Source organism: Muscardinus avellanarius, assembly GCF_963383645.1.
Source record: "Muscardinus avellanarius genome assembly, chromosome: 16".
NCBI lineage: Eukaryota > Metazoa > Chordata > Mammalia > Rodentia > Gliridae > Muscardinus > Muscardinus avellanarius.
This window is the reverse complement of record NC_137802.1, coordinates 7342801-7364575: the sequence shown is the minus strand read 5'-3', so window position 1 is coordinate 7364575 and position 21775 is coordinate 7342801. Positions and strand designations below refer to the sequence as shown.

The window sequence follows — 21775 nt, the reverse complement described above, 5'->3', positions numbered from 1 at the left end:
GTAAAAAGACAAACTGCGTGCTGTTGGCTGTGGAGGAGAGATCAGGACGAAAGCCTAGACAAGAACAGCTTCATAGCCGGTGCTGGCTGTACAAATGGTGAAGGCCAAGACTCAGAATACATTGTTTTCTTCAAAGACTAAGTCGAAAACCCAGAGTTAGAGCCGGGCGTGGTGGCGCACGCTTGTAATCCCAGCATTTGGGAGGCTGAGACAGGAGGATCGGGGTTCACGGACAGCCTTAGCTACTTAGCGAGCCCCTTTACAATTTAGTGAGACCCTGTTTCAAAATAAAGAATAAAAATAGGGCTGGGGATGTAGCTCAGAGGTAGAATCCCCCTAGGTTCCATCCCCAGTACCTAAAAAACAAACTAACAAAAAAAACCCAAAGTTAGCTGGGCGTGGTGGCGCACGCTTGCAATCCCAGCATTCGGGAGGCTGAGACCAGAGGATGGCGGTTCGCGGACAGCCTCAGCTACTTAGTGAGGCCCTCTGCAACTCAGTGAGACCAGGTTTCAAAAGAAAGAATAAAAAATAGGGCAGGGGGTGTAGCTCGGAGGTCAAATGCTTCTGGGTTCCATTTCCAGACCCACAAAAACAAAAAACAAAAAACAAAACAAAAAAAACCCCAAAGTTAAACATCAGATGTTCAGTGAGCCCAATTTGGAGCTATTTGGGAATCACAGAGAATTGTTTTCTTTTTTTTTTTTTTTTTTTTTTTTTTTTTTTTTTTTTTTGGTGGTACTGGGGGTGGAACCCAGAGGCTTTCTACCTCCGGGCTATACGCCCAGACCTATTTTCTATTTTGTTTGGAAACAGGGTCTCACTAAGTTGCTGAGAGCCTCACTAAGTAGCTCAGGCAGCCTTCGAACCAGTGCGATCCTCCTGTCTCAGCCTCCCAAGCGCGGGGATTACAAGCGTGCGCCACCACGCCCGGCGAGAATTGTTTTCATAGAAATCAAGATGTTAATTTGTGTACTGTATCACTTGGACAACTGTTATACTTGCTATAATCAATTTTTAAATGACATGGAAAAAAAGCAACTGAAGTCCTAGAAAACAGAAAAATGTAATTTAAAAAAAAGTTTTTGTGGTACTGGGTGGGAGTGAAACTCAGGGGCTTTCTACCTCCGGGCTATACCCCAGCCCTATTTTTTTTTTTTTTATAATTTATTTGGAAACAGGGTCTCACTAAGTTGCTGAGAGCCTCACTAAGTAGCTTGAGGCTGACTTTGAACCTGTGCAATCATCCTGTCTCAGCCTTCCACGCTCTGGGATTACAAGCGTGTGCCACCACACCCGGCAGAAAATGTAATTTTAAATTATTTCAATAAAGCTGGAGGAGGAAGGGGGGGTGTTCCTTCCAATTAGCCAAATGCAAATCAAGTGGGACATGGTAGCACACACTTATAATCCCACTACTTGGGAGACTGAGATAGGAGGACTGCAGGTTTGAGGACAGCCTCAGGAATTTAGCAAGGCCCTTTGCAACTTAAGTTTCAAAATAAAAAGGGCTGGCAGTGTAGCTCAGAAGTATAATGCCCCTGGGTTCGATCTCTAGTACCACAAATAATAAATAAAATAAATAAATAAATGCAAATAAAACCCACAATGAGATACTAGTACATATTTACCCCAATGACCATGAGTAAAAATACTAAAACCAATATCATATATATATATATATATTGGGGTGGTGGTACTGGGATTCCTGTAAATCCTTCTACCTCCAGGCTACACTCCCAGACCTATTTTATATTTTTATTTGGAAACAGGGTCTCTTAAGCCAGTGCGGCTGGCTTCGAAACTACGTGATCCTCCTGTCTCCGCCTCCCAAGCGCGGGGATTAAAAACATATGCCACTACACCTGGCAACAATACCTAATATTAGTGTTAATATAGAGAAACCGATCTCTTATAAATTGCTGGTGGGGTGCAATTACGCAACTACTTCAGAAATCTGCTTGGCACTATCTTCTATACTTGGCCATGTGCACAACTATGGCCCAGTAATTCCATTCTTAGGGGTATAGAAGTAGGGGCAAGAACGCAGGTATTCCAAGGGGCACGGACAAGAGCATACTGGTACTATTTTTTTTTCCGGGTCTGGGGATGGATCCCGAGGGCATTCTACCTCCGAGTGACACCCCCAGCCCAATTTTTTATTCTTTATTTTGAAACAGGGTCTCACTGAGTTGCAAAGGGCCTCACTAAGTAGCTGAGGCTGTCTGCGAACCCCGATCCTCTGGTCTCAGCCTCCCGAATGCTGGGATGACAAGCGTGCACCACCACGCCTGGCTACCAGTACTATTTTAATAATCCTGAACTAGAAATGACTCAGCTGTCCATCAACAATAGAACACCTAATGGTACAATCATTCAACGGGTTTCTAAATGGTTCAAGAAAATAAACAAATTTAGCTATAATATCGATAAATCTTACTAACTTAATGCTGAGTGAAAAAAGCCAGGCATCATCAAATATAACTTTTTGTCTCATTTATACAGATTCGAGTGCAAGCAAAGTGAACATTCTATTTAGAGAGGCACACTTTTGTAGAAAACAGTGAGGAGAATTGAGGTGCACAGGCATGTCAGGGAGTACTGAGGGGCTCTAGGTAGACAGTCAGAGGAAAGCTTTGTGGGAATTGCCAATGCTGTGCTTCCGGATGGGAAAATCGCCTACATGGCTTTCACTTTATTTGTGGAACTTTTATCTTTCCGTATGATGTTTCATAATAAAAAAAAAAAGTAAACCTCTATCAGGTATTATTTCCTTGTCTGACCTTCACAGAAAATAAACACCATCCTAGTAAATCAAAGCTCTTAAACTAAATGAAAACAACTCTTAAAGCCACAGAAAACATTTTTTTAGGGAAATAATTCTATAATTCTAACCTCCTGGAGCCTCCGTGAATTACGAACAGATCCCTGTTGGGGGGACACTTCATCAACAGCTGTCTGTGGTGCGTTAGCCTGTGGGGTGCAGGGGTTGGGGAGCTTATGCCTCCTGTGAACTGCAGGAGACGTGGCTCTCTGAATTTAGGAGGATGGTGTGTGGGGTGCTCCGTGACTGGCTGCTAGTCTCACTTTGCTCCTTGTTTGGGGGCTTTTGTGCAATGTAAAACCATCACGCCCTCCCTGGCAGCCCTGGCTGGGAGATTAGAGAGAGGAGAGTTAGATGCAAACAGGACCACTAAGCACAGGTAGGTAGACATTGAAGACATCCCCTGGCCAGGAGCAGCACTGCCCAGCTGGCTACACCGTCGCTTACCGCATAACCTTCCGTCTTCTTCTGGCACCATTTCAGTAGTGCATTGCGTTTGGAGCCACCATATTCCCGGGCCAAGGCTGCTAGAGGGTCTCTTCTTTCCACACTGGTCAGATAGAACAACACACAGTAAGGAAAAGACACAGTTTCTAGAACCCTCAAACACACAAGAAGTAAGAGCTAGAATCAGAAGAAACTAAAGCCCAGGGCTGCTCATCCAGAGAGCCTCCAGAGAGACAGCCTAATGAATCACATTAATAATACATCTTATTATGTCTCAAGGCAGAAAAGACCTAAACTGTGCTTCTTGACAACCATGAATTTAGGAAGAGTTTTTTTGCTTTATAATCCATTCATCTAAAGCTGGGTGTGGTGGTGCATATCTATAATCTCAATATTTGGGACTCTGATATAGGAGGATCACAGGTTCGAGGCCAGCCTCAGCAATTTAGGGAGACTGAGTTTCAAAACAAAACAAAATTAAACTAAAAAAAATAAAAAGCTAGTGTGGTGGTATATACTTGTAAAACCAGCATTCAGGAGGCTGAGACCAGAGGATCATGGTTTGAGGACAGTCTCAGCTACTCAGTGAGGCTGTTTGCAACTCAGTGAGACCCTGTTTCAAAGTAAAGAATAAAAAAATAGGGTTGGAGCCGGGCGTTGTGGTGCACGCTTGTAATCCCTGTGCTTGGAAGGCTGAGACAAGAGGATCGCAAAGGTTCGAAGCCAGCCTCAGCTACTTAGTGAGGCTCTCAGCAACATAGTGAGACCCTGTTTCCAAATAAAATATAAAATAAGTCTGGGAGTATAGCCCGGAGGTAGAAAGCCCCTGGGTTTCACCCCCAGTACCACCAAAAACAAACAACAACAACAACAACAACAACAACAACAACAACAACAACAACAAACAAACCAAAAAAGAGGGCTGGAGGTTGTGCTTGAAGGTAAAATGCCCCTGGGTTCAACCCTTAGTACTAAAACAAAGCGTAACATTGAATCCTTCTAGATGTTTGTTTAATGAAGCAAAGCATCATTTAACTAAAGACTCCTACAGAAAGAACACACCACAGGTCTCAAAGACACACCTTACATCTATGAAACAGGTACAAATTAGATGGAGAGGAAAGATTAAAAACACCAGGCTGAAGCCGGGCATGGTGGCGCATGCTCATAATCCCAGTACTTGGGAGGCTGAGACAGGAGGATTGCAGGTTTGAAGTCGGCCTCAGCTACTTAGTGAGGCCCTCTACAACTTAGTGGAACCCTATTTCAAAATAAGAAATAAGCCGGGCGTGGTGGCGCACGCTTGTAATCCCCGCGCTTGGGAGGCAGAGACAGGAGGATCGCGCAGGTTCGAAGCCAGCCGCGCGCGCTGGCTTAGGAGACCCTGTTTCTAAATAAAAATATAAAAATAGGTCTGGGAGTGTAGCCCAGAGGTAGAAGGGCTTCCAGGAACCCCAGTACCACCAAAAAAAAAAAAAAAAAAAAAAAAAAAAAAAAAAAAGAAATAAAATCAGGCTAGGGGTTTAGCTCAGAGGTAAAATGCCTCTGGGTTCAAAATACACACACACACACACACACACACACACACACACACACACACACACACACGGCTGGCTACTTATAGAAGCTAATGGGCATGGAGAGGAAGGGGAAAGTTAAAATTACTCAAAAGCAGGGGCTCTGTGCCTGGTGTGGTGGCACACACCCAGAATCCCAGCACCTGAGAAGCTAAGACCTCGCTTCTTAGATTTGAAGCCAGCCTTAGCAACTTAGGGAGGTTCCTAAGTAACTTAGTGAGACGTTGTTTTTTGTTTTATGGTACTAGGGATTAAACCCAGGAACATTCTACCTCTGAGCTACATCCTCAGCCCTTCTTACTTTTTAGTTTTTTGAAACAGGGCCTCCTTAGGTTGTTGAGAGTCTTACTAAGTAGCTGAGGCTGGCTTCAAACCTGGGGTCTTGTCTCAGTATTGGGATTATAGCTGTGTGTGTGTCATCATGCCCAGCTGAGTGCCTGTTTCAAAATAAATTAAAAAAATAGGACTAGGAGTGTAGCTTGGAGGTAAAATGTCTCTGGCTTCAGCCTCTAGTACCAAAAAGGGGGTGGGAGCTATATATACATTAAAGAAATACCCTCCTCAGTTTGTTAAACATTAAATAAATTCTATCATTCATTTATATTCTCCCCCCCTTCTTTCTCTTTGGTGTGTGTGGTAGTAAAGATTGAGCCCAGGGGCATTCTACCTCTGAGCTACACCCCCAGCCCTATTTTTTTTTAAATTCTTTATTTTGAAAGGGGTCTCACTAAGTTGTGGAGGGCCAGCCGTGAACCTGTGATCCTCCTGTCTCAGCCTCTCAAGTACTGGGATTACAAGCATGTGCTACCATGCCTGCCTCTCCCCTCTTTTTTTTTTGCGGGTCTAGGGATAGAACCCAGGGACATTTGACCTTTGAGCCACACTCCCTGCCCTGTTTTTTATTTTTTGTTTTGAAACAGGATCTCACTAAGTTGCGGAGGCTGTCCGCAAACCACCAGGATCCTCTGGTCTCGGCCTCCAGAACGCTGGGTGCCTCCCCCCTTTTAAACAAGGTCTCACATCTGTGATCAAGTACTGGGTGTGTCCCTCCACACCCAGCCATTAAATCAATTCTGATCACCCAATGTAGCCAAAGTCGAGGTGACTTTGCTAACACTTTAGCATCCCAAGAGCAAGAGCATGAATTGATTTAATGGCCTAGTGGGAGGTCTTTAGGTCAATGGAAGTGTGTCCTTGAGGGGTGTGGAAGCCCAGCATCCCCTGCGCTTTTCCCTCTTTCTGCCTGGGAATTGAGCAGCTTTCCTCTACCACCTGCTCCCTCGGAGATGAGCTGCCTTTTCACAAAAGATCATGGGCTGGGCATTCCATACTTGTGAGCCAAAATAAACCTTCTTTTGTGTAAGTTGGTCATCTCAGCTTATTGGTTACAGTGATGGAAAGCTGACTAAATAAAGGACATTCCTTCTTCCCTCCTCTGGTGTCTCCCCCTACCTGTGTGGAGAGGGCCTTTCTACAAAGCTCCCTTTTCTACATGACCAGACCCATCCAAAGAGGAGCACAATTGGCTTCAGGCTTCATACAGAAATTGTATCAGCCAAAGAAGACCGAACTCATACTGCAGGAAAGAGGACTAAAAGTCAAACAACACACCCAGAGCTCAGGGTACTCTGTCCCACCCATGCCATTGTTTGTTCTCCTGGACCCAGCCATTTGCCCTAAAAATAATCTTCTATCCCTCTAACCAGCCTAGACCTCCACATCCTTCTCTCCTATGAAGACGGTGTTTAAGCTTCAGCTAGCTGGCCTTTTTACTGAGTCTCATATTATGTATATGGCTCCTACGTTTCTGTACAATAATAAATTTTACATGCTTTTTTCTCTTAATCTATTGCCAATTTATTTCATAAGTTAAAATTATTGAACCTGTGGAAAGCTTAAACTTCCCTACAGTACCCATCAAATATTTAAAAATGATTTTTTTTTTTTTTTTTGGTGGTACTGGGGTTCCTGGAAGCCCTTCTACCTCTGGGCTACACTCCCAGACCTATTTTTTTTATATTTTTGAAACAGGGTCTCTTACGCCAGCGCGGCTGGCTTCGAACCTGCGCGATCCTCCTGTCTCCGCCTCCCAAGCGCGGGGATTACAAGCGTGCGCCACCACGCCCGCCTAAAAATGATTTTAAAAGGAGAAACAGAATGATTCTGGACTCCAGTAATATGAACCCAGGGAGAGAGAATTAAGAAAAGAAGTTTGAACATGAATTTAAATTATTTTGTGTACACTTTGATGACTGCTTTTCTGAGCACCTGGCAGATCTGTGAGGCCAAGCCCATGAGCTCCTCTGGTCAGAGTTGCTGTTAACTACAAAGTCTTCATGACCACACCTAGCCTTATGTCATCCCTCAGAAATGAATTTCTCTGGTTGACAAATTAGAGAGGACTGCAAGGAGAGCTTAGAAAAGAATTTATGTATAAATGGAAGGCTAAAACATTCACCAAACGTTTTTCTTTGAAAAATAATTGGCTGTGCCTGGTGGTGCACACCTGGGATCCCAGTACTTGGGAGGCTGAGATAGGAGAATCACAAGGTTCAAGGACAGCCTCAGCAACTTAGTGACACCCTGTTTCCAAATAAAGAATAAAATACGGTTGAGAGTTTAGCTCAGAGGTAGAAGGACCCTGGGTTCAATCCCCAGTACCCTCCCAACTAAATATGACTCCCCCAATTTTTTTTTTTTTTTTTTTGGTGGTACTGGGGTTCCTGGAAGCCCTTCTACCTCCAGGCTACACTCCCAGACCTATTTTTACATTTTATTTTGGAAACAGGGTCTCCTAAGCCAGTGCGCGTGGCTGGCTTCGAACCTGCGCGATCCTCCTGTCTCTGTCTCCCAAGCTCGGGGATTACAAGCATGCGCCACCACGCCTGGCTCCAATTTTTTTTTTTTTTTTTACAGTACTGGGTATGGAACCCAGGGCCATTCTACCTCCGAGCTACACCCCCAGCCCCATTTTTTTATTCTTTATTTTGAAACAGGGTCTTACTGAGTTGCAGATGGCCTCACTAAGTAGCTGAGGCTGTCTTCAAACCATGACCCTCCTGTCTCAGTCTCCCAAATGCTGGGATTACAAGAGTATAACACCATGCCCAGTATCCCCCAATTTAATAAGCCAGGTTGAGAACTTTTATTTTATTTATTTATTTATTTATTTTTTTGGTGGTACTGGGGTTCCTGGAAGCCCTTAAACCTCCGGGCTACACTCCCAGACCTATTTTTACATTTTTATTTGGAGACAGGGTCTCCTAAGCCAGCGCGCGCAGCTGGCTTCGAACCTGCGTGATCCTCCTGTCTCTGCCTCCCAAGCACGGGGATTACAAGCGTGCGCCACCATGCCCGGCCAGGTTGAGAACTTTTAGAGAAAGTAAATTCTATTCTTGTCATGGGTTAATCTCAATGGCATGAATGTAAAATCAAAATTAGAAATTAGTGTCATCTCTTAATATAAAATAATGTTAATATACACATAGCCTTTCGTAGCATTTCTGGCACTGACTTGAGAATAGTACTCATTCTCATTCTTAAAATATGTGTGTGTGTGTGTGTGTGTGTGTGTGTGTGTGTGTGTGTATGTGTGTTAGTTACTAGGGACTGAACCCAGAGGCATTCTACCTCTGAGCTATACCCGCAGGCCTATTTTTATTTTTTATTTTGAAACAGGGTCTCACTAAGTTGCAGAGGGCCTTGCTAAGTTTCTGAGGCTGGTCTCCAACCTGCAACCCTCCCATCTAAGCTCTCAAGACCTGGGGTTACAAGCGTGTTCCACTCTACCCAGCTTAAAACTTCTTCTGATTATTTAAATCTCCTATAAATAAACAGGCCAATATATAATATCTGGGGCTTTATATTAACCCCTTGAAACACATGACTTCATCTACTTGGGTCCAGATATAGGCTACATATGATATAATATCTGAACTTATTCAGGCTTTCATAAATCCTTTTCTAGTACCCATACTGATAACTATACTATTTATTATAAAGCTGATGCTCCTAAAGTAGCCAGTTTTGTATATTCACCTATCTACCCACACATAAGTGTTTACCAAGTGAAATGTTCTGTGTATACCCCAAGGTAAGGGGCTGGGAAGGACATAAAAGTGTAAGACAAAATATTACAGCCTTCATGTGGACAAGAGCACAGGTCATGCAAGTTATTCACACCATGAAGCGGCACAAGAGTCAAACACTCAAATGTAGGACACTTAAGTCAGAGGAGGGAGATGTCAATGCCACCAAGGTGGTTAGTACAATTTCATAGAAGTCTTTATTTTGAAGGAGACAAGTTTGGGAGTGTGAAAGGGCAAAAGGAAGACAGTTCAATCTAGTACCTTATAAACAAAGACCCGCAGTCAGAAATGCACAGGTCCTATCACAAAGGCAGGCTTGGAAGGAGCAACGGGCTGGAAGGTTCTGGTGGGCGAGTGGGGGGTGCTAAGCTGGGGCACACCAGGAGACCAGGGTGAAGGTGTGGATGAGAGTCCCAGGCTTCTGCAAGGTCTACCACAGGAGGCACTCAAGCTTCAGAAGACTAGCGTGGCGAAGCGGGGAAGACCCAGGGATGGGGAGCTACAGAGAGGCTCAGTGGGGTCTGGGTGAATGGGGCAAGAGGGGGAAGAGGAGTGGGAGGAAAACAAGCCCTGGGGGCCACCTTGCCCGCCTCACTGCTCTCTCCCTCTCTCCCTGGCCCACTGCACCCTTCACATCCTTGCTGACGTTCTTTTCATCACCAATCCCCAAAATGCCTCTCTGATCCTCCTTATATGCCACTGGGTTCTGATTAATCCTCCTTGAAGAGCAGGTCTGATCTTAACTGCTCCTCAAAAACAAAAACAAAATCCCACAGACTTAGTGGTTCCCCACTGCTTTACCAAAATAAGTATGAGCCTCTTCCTCGGCAGTGAAGACTCTTTGCCATGGGGCTCCAACCTGCTTTCTGCTTGTAACATCCCGCTCATCCATCCGCCTACCTAACCCTTGGTGGAGCGCTTACTGTAGGGTCCCTGCCCTCTTGCAGTCTGGGGTCTAGGCACAGCTCCCTGAAGGTGGCACCTGTATACTCCAGGGAAGAAACTCCGCTTCTCTCTAGACTTCCTGATCCAACCAACACTCCCCCAAGCACTTACTTATATAACTTTTCTTCCTTTCATTTTTTTAAATGGCCCTTCATTATACTTTTTGCAATACCACCACCTAACATCCTTTTAGGACCCACTGAAGGCAGGTTCCCTGGTCATTTTCATTCATGAGATATTAAGCAGATGTAAATTGTCTGCAGGGCACACATCAGAAGAGGAGAGGATATCGGTGCCATGTTTTCCTGCTTTCTCACTGTTTGAGACGCCTACCTGAGTCTGCTCGGTGGCTTCAGCCCCCCAGTGGAGGTGCTTAGCAATCTGGTGCTTCCGAAGCCCAGGGAGGTGGGCCTGCTCAGCGACTCCAACGAGGGGCTCTTTCTGAGGTAAGGGTCTGGCTTCCGGCCCTCAGCCCCTCCCTTCAGGAGATCTGTGAGAGAAGCATAATAATTACTAATTCTCAAAGACAAGAAATATGACTGGTTATCTTTTTTTTTTTTTGGCGCTAGGGGTAGAATTCAGGGACATTCTACCTTCCAGCTACACCCCTAGTCCATTTTATTTCTTGTTCTGAAAGGGTCTCACTAACTTGCGGGGGGCTTCATTAGGTTGCTGAGGCTGGCTGTGAATCCATGATCCTCCTCTCTCAGCCTCCCAAGTACTGGGATTGCAGGATGCACAACCACACTTGGATATGTGTGTGTGTGTGTGTGTGTGTGTGTGTGTGTGTGTGTGTTACTGGGGGTAGAACCCAGGGGCATTCTACCTCTGAGCTACACCCCCAGCCCTATTTCTTATTGTTTACTTTGAAACAGGGTCTCACTAAGTTGCAGACGGCCTAAGTAGCTGAGGCTGTCCTCCAACCGCGATTCTCCTGTCTCAGCCTCCCAAATGCTGGGATTACAAGCATGCACCACCACACCTGGCTTGTATTTTATTTTTAAATATATACAACTTTCATTTTATTCTCATGCACAAATACATATATATGTTAATTAAAAATATATATATATATGTTAATAAAAATGCAAACAGGGATATGGTAGTCTTTCTTTCTTTTGGTCCTGAACTCAGGGGCATACTACCTCTGAGTTATACTCCTAGTCATATTATTTATTTATTTATTTATTTATTTATTCATTTATTTATTTATATACTAGGAATTGAGCCCAGGAACACTCTGCCTCTGAGCCACACTCCCAGACTTATTTTTAGTTTGGAAATAGAGTCTCACTAAGTTGCTGAGGCTGGCCATGAACCTCCAATCCTTCTGTCTTAGCCTCCCAAATTCTAGATTATAAGAACAGGCCACCACACCTGGCTTATTATTTTATTTTATTTTATTTATTCATTTTTGTGGGTCTGGGGATGGAACCCAGGGGCATTTGACCTCCGAGCTACACCCCCTGCACTATTTTTTTATTCTTTATTTTTAGACTGGTTCTCACTAAGTTGCAGAGGGCCTCACTAAGTAGCTGAGGCTGTCCATGAACAATGATCCTCCAGTCTCAGCCTCCCGAATGCTGGGATTACAAGCGTGTGCCACAACGCCTGACACTTTATTATTTTATTATTATTATTATTATTATTATTGTTGTTGTTGTTGTTGTTGTTGTTATTTGTGGTACTAGGGTTCCTGGAAACCCTTCTACCTCCAGGCTATGCCCCAGACCTATTTTTATACTTTTTTTTTTGAAACAGGGTCTCTTAAGCCAGCGAGGCTGGCTTCGAACCTGCGCGATCCTCCTGTCTCCGCCTCCCAAGCGCGGGGATTACAAGCATGCGCCACCACGCCCAGCTATTATTTTATTTTGAAACAGGGTCTTATTAAGTTCTGAAGAGCCTCACTAAATTGCTGAGAATAGCTGTGAACAACGTGCTCTACCATATCCAATTTATATTTTTAATTTTTATTTTATTATCATTTTTGTGGTACTGGATACTGAACCCAGGGGCATTCTACCCCCGAAGGTATACCCTCAGTCTGATTTTATTTTTTGAAACAGGGTCTCCCTAAGCTGTTGAGGCTGGCCCTGAACTTGTGATCCTTTTATCTCAGCCTCTCAAATACTAGGATTACAAGTATGTACCACTATACTGAGTAAATTTTTATTATTAGCTTCTTTTGTGTGTATGGTACTAGGGATTGAATCCAGGGGCATTCTGTCTCCAAACTACACCCCCAGTCCTATTTTATTTTTATTCTGAAACAGGGTCTTGTTAGGTTGATGAGAGTCTCACTACTTGCTGAGGCTTTCCTCGAACCTGTGATTCTTCTGTCTCAGCCTCTCAAGTACTGGAATTAGAGGCACGCACAACTGCACCTGACTTACTTATTATATTCTGATGATGATGATGTCTTTCTAAGTTGCTGAGGCTGGCCTCGAACCTGTGATTTTCCTAACTCAGCCTCCCAAGTACAGGGATTACAGGTGTGCACCACCAGGCCCAGCAGAGACATGGTATTTTCTAGTGATTTTTCCGGCAGAAATAACAACATGATCCAAAGGACTCAGTGTTAAGTCACCTTCTTGTTCAGAAACTATTATGAATTTTATAATAGCCTGATGAAAGCCAAGAAGGGACCTTGTGTAACCACTTGGTTTTGATGCCCATGAAGCTGTCCTGTCCCCAGGAATGTATTTTTTGTTTCCAATGGTAAAACCAGAGACAGTGAGCTGGCAGAAAGCGCTTTATGTTATTATCAGGCCAGAGGTGGAAGCAGACAGAAAGCTGGAAACCAAGAATAACTATTTTACAACAGAAAAAGCTGTCTGGCTCGTAAGAAAATAAGCTAGAATTATCCTCTTAAAGTTCCTTTCTGCCGTCATATTCGTCTGAGTCAAAACAGGTACTGCAATGGGACTGATGAATCCTCTAGATAATTCTTAAAGGACCATAGGAGTAGAGACAGGAGAAAAAATATTTGAGATTGTCTGGTTTGCACTGATGGAGGAGAGTGGAGCTCAGAGAATCAAGTGAATAGTTGAAAGCTACGGGACCAGGCTAAGCCCATGGCGGCCTCCCGCGGACCCACCAAGAGTCAAGGAAGAAAACAATCCTTCTACAGCTAATAGCTACCAATTATGGGTGGTGAAGTCGGGAGTGAGGCCCATTAGCTCTAAATAGCAGAGAAAAACAGTGTTTACCTCACTAAAGAGAACAACAAAAACAGCCCATTAATCCCTGTTTCGGCAGCTTCTGATGACTTCAGTGTTGACAAGCAATTGCTGGAAAGGGCTGGAAGCAAACAATCTTCACTGTGTGATCCTTCCTTTATCACGAAATAGATTCATACCCACAGACAGGTGCCCAGTGGGAGAGGGGGCAGCAGAGCCACCAGTGAGCTATTTACTCCGCGGCACTAGTTGTGGTCTCCACCTCGGTTTTAATCTTGTCAATCAAAAGAACGATTTCTCTAGACAATGGGAAACGTGGAAGCTGGTGGGACAGAGTGATGAGGATGCACACTCTATGACCAGAACCTCACCATCGAGCACACTTAAAAATGGTTAAGATTGTCGACTGTATGTCGTGCAGCTTTTGCCACAATTTTTAAACCTCTCACCTAATATACTATTATACTATGCATATAATTCGTTCCCTATTTGACACTGCATAAAACCTGTGCCCCCCTCTGTGAGTTACAAAAATCAGGTCAGTTTTCAACGTCGTGGGTTGGCCCCGCCCTCCATTTCTAGGAGAGAAGTGTCTGTGCTTTTAAGGTAAAGTCAATGCTCATTTACTATTCTGAAAATCCTGGGGCTCTTACAAATGACGTTAAATCAATGGTGCTTGTACTCTGGAAATGGAAAAACAAAGCCTGGACAGCAGCACATCTGGTCACCCCACGGTTCACTGAATATTTTTAAGCCTACTGTTGGGACCTGCTACTCAGAAAAAGATTCCTTTCAAAGTCTTGCTGCTCAGTGACGATGCGCCTGGACACCGAGGGTGCTAATGGAGATACATGGTGAGATCAACATCGTCTCCCTGCTGCCAGCACAGCGTCCCTTCTGCAGCCCACGGTTCAAGGAGGCATTTTGACTTGTGTGTGTGTGTGTGTGTGTGTGTGTGTGTGTGTGTGTGTGTGTGGGGATGGAACCCGCATTTGGCCTCCAAGCTATACTCCCTGCCCTAGTTTTTATTCTTTAATTTGAAACAGGGTCTCACTGAGTTGCGGAGGGCCACATTAAAGAGCTGAGGCTGTCCGTGAACCACGATCCTCCGGTCTCAGCCTCCCGGATGCCGGGATTACAATCGTGCGCCACCACGCCGGGCTTCATTTTGACTTTCAATTCTTATTATTTTAACAATACATTTCATAAGGTGATGATGACCAGACAGTGATTCCTCTGAATGATCTGAGAAGAGTAAATTGAAAACTATCTGCCGAGGATTCACCACTGTAGAGGCCAACAAGAATGTGGGTAGCCGGGCGTAGTGGCGCACGCTTGTAAACCCCGCGCTTGGGAGGCAGAGACAGGAGGATCGCGCAGGTTTGAAGCCAGCCGTGTGCACTGGCTTAGGAGACCCTGTTTTAAAAACATTAAAAAAAAAAAGGTCTGGGAGTGTAGCCCAGAGGTAGAAGGGCTTCCAGGAACCCCAGTACCACCAAAAAAAAAAAAAAAAAAAAAAAGAATGTGGGTAAGTGGGACATGGTGGTGCATGCCAGTAATCCCAGAACTCGAGAGGCTGAAACAGGAGGATTGGGGGTTTGAGACCAGTCTCAGCAACTTAGTGAGACCCTGTTCCAAAATAAAAAAGTAAAACAAGGCTAGGGGTGTAGCTTAGAGGTAGAGCACCTCTGAGTTCAATCCCTAGTACGAGGAAGGAAGGGAGGCAGGGATGGAGGGAATGGGTGATTGATTCATGAGAGGAGACCAAAAATATCAACAGGAGTTTGGAAGAAGTTGATTCCAACCCTCATGGATGACATTGAAGAGTTCAAGTCATCAGCCTAAGTAACTGCAGAGTTGTGGAAACAGAGAAGAACTAGAGTTAGAAGTGGAGCTTGCAGTCATGACTGAGTTGCTGGCCATGAACCTGGATCCTCCTGTCCCAGCCTCCCAAGTACTGGGATTACAAGCATGCGCCACCATACCCAGCTACTTTTTTACTTTTAAATAGGGTCACCCTAAATTGCTGAAAGCCTCGCTAAGGTTTTAAAGCTGGCTACAAACCTGTGAGCTTCTTGTTTCAGCCTCCCATGTACTGAGGTTATAGGCAAGTGCCACCACTCCTGGATGATAGTGCTATCATAAAAGGCATACTTTAAGAATTATAGAGCCAAGTGTGGTGGTGCATGCCTGCCATCCCAATACTTGGGAGGCTGAGATGGGAGGATTTCATGGCCAGCCTCAGCAATTTAGCAATACTCAGTTTCAAACTAAAATATAACATAAAAAGGACAGAGGCTCAGAAACAGAATGCCCCTAGGCTTACCCTCCAGCACCAAAATGATGACGATGTTAATGATAATGATAATGATAATAATAATAATGACAATAATTGTGGAAGAACAGGCAAGTTCAAAATTAGAGTTTTTCAGCCGGGCGTGGTGGCACACGCTTGCAATCCCAGCATTCCTGAGGCTAAGACTGGAGGACTGGTTCGCGGACAGCCTCAGCTACTTAGTGAGGCCCTCCACAACTTAGTGAAACCCTGTTTCAAAATAAAGAATACAAAAATAGAGCAGGGGATGTAGCTTGGAGGTCAAATGCCCCTGGGTTCCATCCCCAGACCCGCAAAAAAAAAAAAAAAAAAAAAATTAGAGTTTTCCTTTTTATTTTCGGTAATGGAGATGGAACCCAGGAGCATTCTACTTCCAAGTGATACCCCCAGTCCTATATTTTATTCTTTATTTTGAAACAGAGTCTCACTGAATTGCAAAGGGCCTCACTAAGTAGCTGAAGTTGTTCACAAACTGCGATCCTACTGTCTCAGCCTCTCGGATGCTGAGACTCCTGAGATTACAAGCATGCGCTACCATACCCACCTAAGATTTTTCTTAAAATAGGGTGTTTTTAAAATTTTTGGAGTACTGAGTATTGAACCTAGGGGTGCTCTACCTCCGAGCTACGCCCCCAGCTTTATTTTATTTTTTCTTTTGAAATGATCTTGCTAAGTTGTAGAGGGCCTCACTAAATAGCTGAGGTTGCCTTTGAACCTGTAATCCTCCTGACTCAGCCTCCCAAGTACTGGGATTATAAGCATATACCACCACACCTTTTAAAGATTCGAAGATATTCTCAGCCGGGCATGGTGGCGCACGCTTGTAATCTCTGCACTTGGGAGGCTGAGACAGGAGGATCACACAAGTTCGAGGCCAGCCTCAGTTACTTAGTGAGGCTTTCAGCAACTTAGTGAGACCCTGTTTCTAAATAAAGTATAAAATAGGTTTGGGAGTATAGCCCGGAGGTAGAAAGCCTCTGGGTTCCACCCCAGTTTATTTTTAAAACAATCAAGTTTAGCATCCAACCCTAGTCCATACACACTTAGAAGTGCAGCAAGTTAAGGACACCTTTTTCTCTCAAGGCTGCACAGGGGGACTTAATGTTCACAACGTGCACACTCAGTGATGGGCATCAGTTGAGATAAATGCCACTTTTTTTTTGTGGTACTGGGGATTGAACCTAGGGGCATTCTAATTCTGAGCTACACCCCCAGCACTACTTTTACTATTTATGGTAAAACAGGGTTTCACTAAGTTGTGGAGGACCCCGCTAAGTTGCTGAGACTGGCTGCAAATCTGTTTTCTCCTGGTTCAGCCTCCCAAGAATTAGAATTACCAGGTACACCGCCATGCCCCGCCACCCATCATTTTTATAAATTGTTTCATGAAAAGAAAAAGAAAAGAAAGTCACCTCCCCCAAAAAATAAGTCAAAAGAACTTCATGTCTATGGTGATTTACCTGAGAGGGGAAGGTCCGGGAGATCCAAGCGCTGTGTCACCCCTTTGCTGGCTGCCCGTAAGCTGCTGTAAGTCGAATGCCTCTATCAAAACCAAAAGGCATAAAGTACAGGTGAACTGGAGACACCAAGAACAGCACCGCACAGGTGCATGTGTGCATGTACGTACAACAGTTCTTATGCACATTAAAATCACCATGGGACCATGGGGTGCAGGATGGGGGGAAGGGGGAACTAAAAAAACTTATTTATTTGAATAAAAGGCAACAACTAGCACAGTACTCAAAGGGGTTGAAAAGGAAAAAGTCAAGCCGGGCGTGGTGACTCACGCTTGTAATCCCAGCATTTCGGAGGCTGAGACGGGAAGATTGTGGTTCGCAGACAGCCTCAGCTACTACTTAGTGAGGCCCTTTGCAACTCAATGAGACCCTGTTTCAAAATAAAGGATAAAAAATAGGGCTGGGGCTGGGCATGGTGGCGCTCGCTTGTAATCTCTGCACTTGGGAGGCTGAGACGGGAGGACTGCACAGGTTCGAAGCCAGCCTCAGCTGGCTTAAGAGACCCTGTTTCCAAATAAAAAATATAAAATAGGTCTGGGAGTGTAGCCTGGAGGTAGAAGCCCCTGTGTTCCATCCCCAGTACCACCAAAAAAAAAAAAAAAAAAAATAGGGCTGGGGGCGTAGCTCAGAGGTAGAATGCTCCTGGGTTCCATCCCCAGTACAGAAGAAAGAAAGAGAAAGAAAGAAAGAAAGAAAGAAAGAAAGAAAGAAAGAAAGAAAGAAAGAAAGACTCTCTCAGTTGGGTGTGGTGGCATAGTCCTATAATTCTAGTATTGGTTGTCTAAAACAGTAAGATCGCAGATCCAAGGCCAACCTCAACAATTTAGCAAGTACCTGTTCCAAAATAATAAATAAGAAGCTGGGTGTGGTGGCACATGCCTATAATCTCAGTACTTGGGAGGCTGAGACAGGAGGACCATGGGTTCAAGGGCAGCCTCAGCAACTTAGCAAGACTCTCAACACGTATTAACATGCAGTTTCAGGAAAAAAAAAAACAAAAAAAACAAAAAAAACAAGCTCTGGGGATGTAGCTCAGAAGCGGAAGGCCCTGAGTTCAATCTTCAGTACTACAATAAATAAATAAATAAATAAATAAATAAATAGGGCTGTAGCTCATAGGTAGAATACCCCTTGGTTTGATCCAAGTACTACACACACACACAGACACACACACACACACACACAGTCTCTCACTCCCTCATCAATTTATTTTCCCCAGAATTAATCATATTTGTGAATATCCTCTCTGGAATATTCCAAATATATTCAAAGATGTGTATGAAAAAATGCTTTTTTGAAAAATAGAGCTGGGTATGGTAGCACAGGCCTTGTAATATGTAATATCAGTACTTGGGGGGCTGAGACTTGAGGATAAAAGGTTCAAGGCCAGAGGCAGACACTCAGGGAGGCCCTCCACAATTTACTGAGAACTTTATTTTTTTAATATTTATTTATTTATTTATTTATTGGTGGTACTGGGGGTGGAACGCAGAGGCTTTTCTACCTCCGGGCTACACTCTCAGGCCCATTTTATATTTTATTTGGAAACAGGGTCTCACTAAATTGTTGAGAGCCTCACTAGCTGAGGCTGGCTTCGAACCTGCGCAATCCTCCTGTCTCAGCCTCCCAAGCGCGGGGATTACAGGCGTGCACCACCACACCTGGCATACTGAGAACTTTAGTCAAAATAAAAAATAAAATAGAAGCCAACAGGCTTATGAAAAGACGTTCAACTTCACAAATTAGAGAAAAGCAAATCAACAACACAAAGATACTATTTCATCGATAGGAAGGCTATTATATTTTAAAAAAACTAAAAAATAAGTGTTGGAGAAGATGTGGAGAAATGAGCAACCTTGTATAATATTGGTGGGAGTGTAAAATGGTATAGTTGCTATGGAAAACAGTATGAAATTTCTTTGGAAAATTAAAAACAGCACTACCATAAGACTCAGCAATCCTACTTCTGGGTATGTATCCAAAACGACTGAAACTGGGAGCTGGGCTTAGTGGTGCAATGTCTAGCACTAAAAGTACTTTTATTTTTTATTTTCTGTGCTGCTCAGGATTAAACCCTATCTCCAAGTTCCACTCCCAATACTATTTAAATTTTTATCTGGAAACAGAGTCTCACTATGTTGTTGAGGCTGGCTTTGAACCTGCAATCCTACTGCCTCAGCCTTCCAAGTACTGGTATTATAGGTGTGAGTCACAGCACCTGACTAACAGTACTTTAAAATGTTTCTTTTGAAGGTAATAAGCTGAATAAAAGCCACAAAGTCACAATATAGAACATCTCTGTCCCCTTCACAATTTTATGGGAAAGCATTCACTATTTCCCCATTATGATTTTACCATAGCATGCATACACACACACACACACACACACACACACACACACATATAAATATATATATAATCAATTTTTTCTAAGTTTTTTAATTAAGAAGGGCATTTATTCTTATCTAATGCATTTACTACCATCTACTAGGATAACCATATGATCTTTCTTCCCCTGTTAATAAGGCAAGAATTGTTTCTGAGTTTTCTTTCTTTCTTTCTTTCTTTCTTTCTTTCTTTCTTTCTTTCTTTCTTTCTTTCTCTTTTTTGGGTGCTAGGGATTGAATGCAGGGGCATTCTATCTCTGAGCTACACCTCCAGCCCTATTTTTTTATTCTTTACTGTGAAATAGGGTCTCACTAAGTTGCAGAGGGCCTCACTAAATTGCTGAGGCTGGCCTGGAACCTGTGATCCTCCTGTCTCAGCTTCCCAAGTCCTGGGATTATAAGCATGTGCCACCATGCCCAGCTCTGTTTCTGAGTTTTCAATAGCTTAAACAATCTCACATTCCTGTAATAAACCCCACTTGACATTATCTTTTTTTTTTGTTGTTGTTGGTTTGCTTGTTTTTCGGTACTGGGGATGGAACCCAGGGGTATTCTACCTCCAAGTTACACCACCAGCCCAATTTATATCCTTATTTGTCTTCCTTCCTTCCTTCCTTCCTCCCTTCCTCCCTTCCTTCCTTCTTTCGGATAGAACCCAGGGGCATTCTACCTCTGAGCTATACCACCAGCCCTATTTTTTATTCTTTATTTTGAAACCGGGTCTCACTGAGTTGCAATAGGCCTCACTAAGTAGTAGCTGAGGCTGTCTACAAACCATGATCCTCTTGTCTCAGCCTACCAAATTTTGGGATTACAAGTGTACGCTACCATGCCTGGCTTTATTCTTTATTTTGAAACAAGATGTCACTAAATTGCAGAAAGCCTCACTAAGTAGCTGAGGCTGGCAGCAAACCGCCATCCTCCTGTCTCAGCCTCCCAGGTACTGGGATTATAAGTATTCGTCACTATGCCCAGCTTGCTTGTTTGTTTGTTTATTTATTTACTTACTGTGTGTGTGTGTGTGTGTGTGTGTGTGTGTGTGTGTGTGTGTGTGTTTACAGGGGACTAGACCCAGGGGCATTCTATCTCCTAGCTACAGTACCAGCCCTATTTTTTTATTTTGAAAGAGGTTCTCACTAGCTGGGCATGGTGGCACACGCTTATAATCCCAGCATTTGGGAGGCTGAGACAGGAGAATCGTGGTTTGAAGACAGCCTCAGCTACTTAGTGAGACCCTTTGCAACTAAAAGAGACCCTGTTTCAAAATAAAGAATAAAAAATAGAGCTGGAGGGTGTAGCTTGGAGGGAGAATGCCCATGGGTTCCATCCCCATTACATAAAAAAAATAAATAAATAAATAACCCCACAACAACAGGGAACAACCGAACAAACAAAAAAGAATTTCTTTTTTTAAATGTCAATTTAATAAGTTATGTTTTTCTTTTTGTTTGCTTGCCTGCCTGCCTGCCTTTCTTTCTTTCTATTGGGGGTAGAACTTGGGATTTACTCCCAGACCTATTTTATACTTTATTTGGAAACAGGTCTCACTAAGTTGCTGAGAGCCTCACTAAGTAGCCAAGGCTGGCTTCGAACCTGTGTGATCCTCCTGTCTCAGCCTCCCAAGTACTGGGATTACAAGCATATGCCACCATGCCCAGCTTCTTTTTCTTCTTCTTTTTTGTACTGGGAATGGAACTCAGAGGCATTCTACCACCAAGATAACCCCCGACCACAAGGGCATTCTACCACTGAGCTACACCCTAGCCCTGTTTTTTTGTTTTGTGGGTCTGGGGATGGAACCCAGGAGCATTCGACCTCCAAGCTACACCCCCTGCCCTATTTTTTTTATTTATTTTGAAATAGAGTCTCACTAAATTACGGAGTGCCTCACTTAAGTAGCTAAGGCTGTCCCTGAACCGCGATCTTCTGGTCTCAACCTCCCGAACGCTGGGGTTACAAGTGTGCGCCACCACGCCCGGCTGAAGACATTATTTTTATTCATTCAACATTTATTGAGCTTCTGCTATGAAACGACTATGTGGCAGCCAACTGTTCCATACAAGAGCTCTAATAGCAAGTAAAATTAAAAAATCCCTGTCCTCACAGCCTATAATCCAATATTAAAGTGAAAAGAAAGGCCGGGCGTGGTAGTACACACTGTAATCCCAGCGCTTGGGAGGCTGAGACAGGAGGATTGCATAGGTTCGAAGCCAGCCTCCGCTACTTAAGGCTCACAGCAACTTAGTGAGACCCTGTTTCCAAATAAAGTGTAAAATAGGTCTGGGAATGTAGCCCAGAGGTAGAAGGGCTTCCAGGAACCCCAGTACCAAAAAAAAAGAAAAGCCCCTGGGTTCCACCCCCAATACAAAAAAAAAAAAAAAAACCTAAATAAAGTGAATACTAAATAAAGTGTCAGAGTAATGTGCAACCCATTTACAAAACTCTCTTTATGTACACACAGACACATATAAAGAAG

General features: G+C 43.8%; 1 protein-coding gene across 6 annotated transcripts in view; it reads right to left on the bottom strand.

The window, feature by feature from the left end:
- SPECC1 (sperm antigen with calponin homology and coiled-coil domains 1) overlaps positions 1–21775 on the bottom strand; it is a gene marked incomplete at both ends in the record, with an annotated part of 188287 nt that overhangs the window by 42686 nt on the left and 123826 nt on the right. For all 6 annotated transcript variants that reach the window (XM_080713175.1, XM_080713177.1, XM_080713178.1 and 3 more), the window contains 3 exons: positions 3272–3374; positions 10215–10371; positions 16856–16937. In XM_080713175.1, the coding sequence (XP_080569301.1) occupies positions 3272–3374; positions 10215–10371; positions 16856–16937 (342 nt within the window). The remainder of the gene's footprint in view (positions 1–3271; positions 3375–10214; positions 10372–16855; positions 16938–21775) is intronic.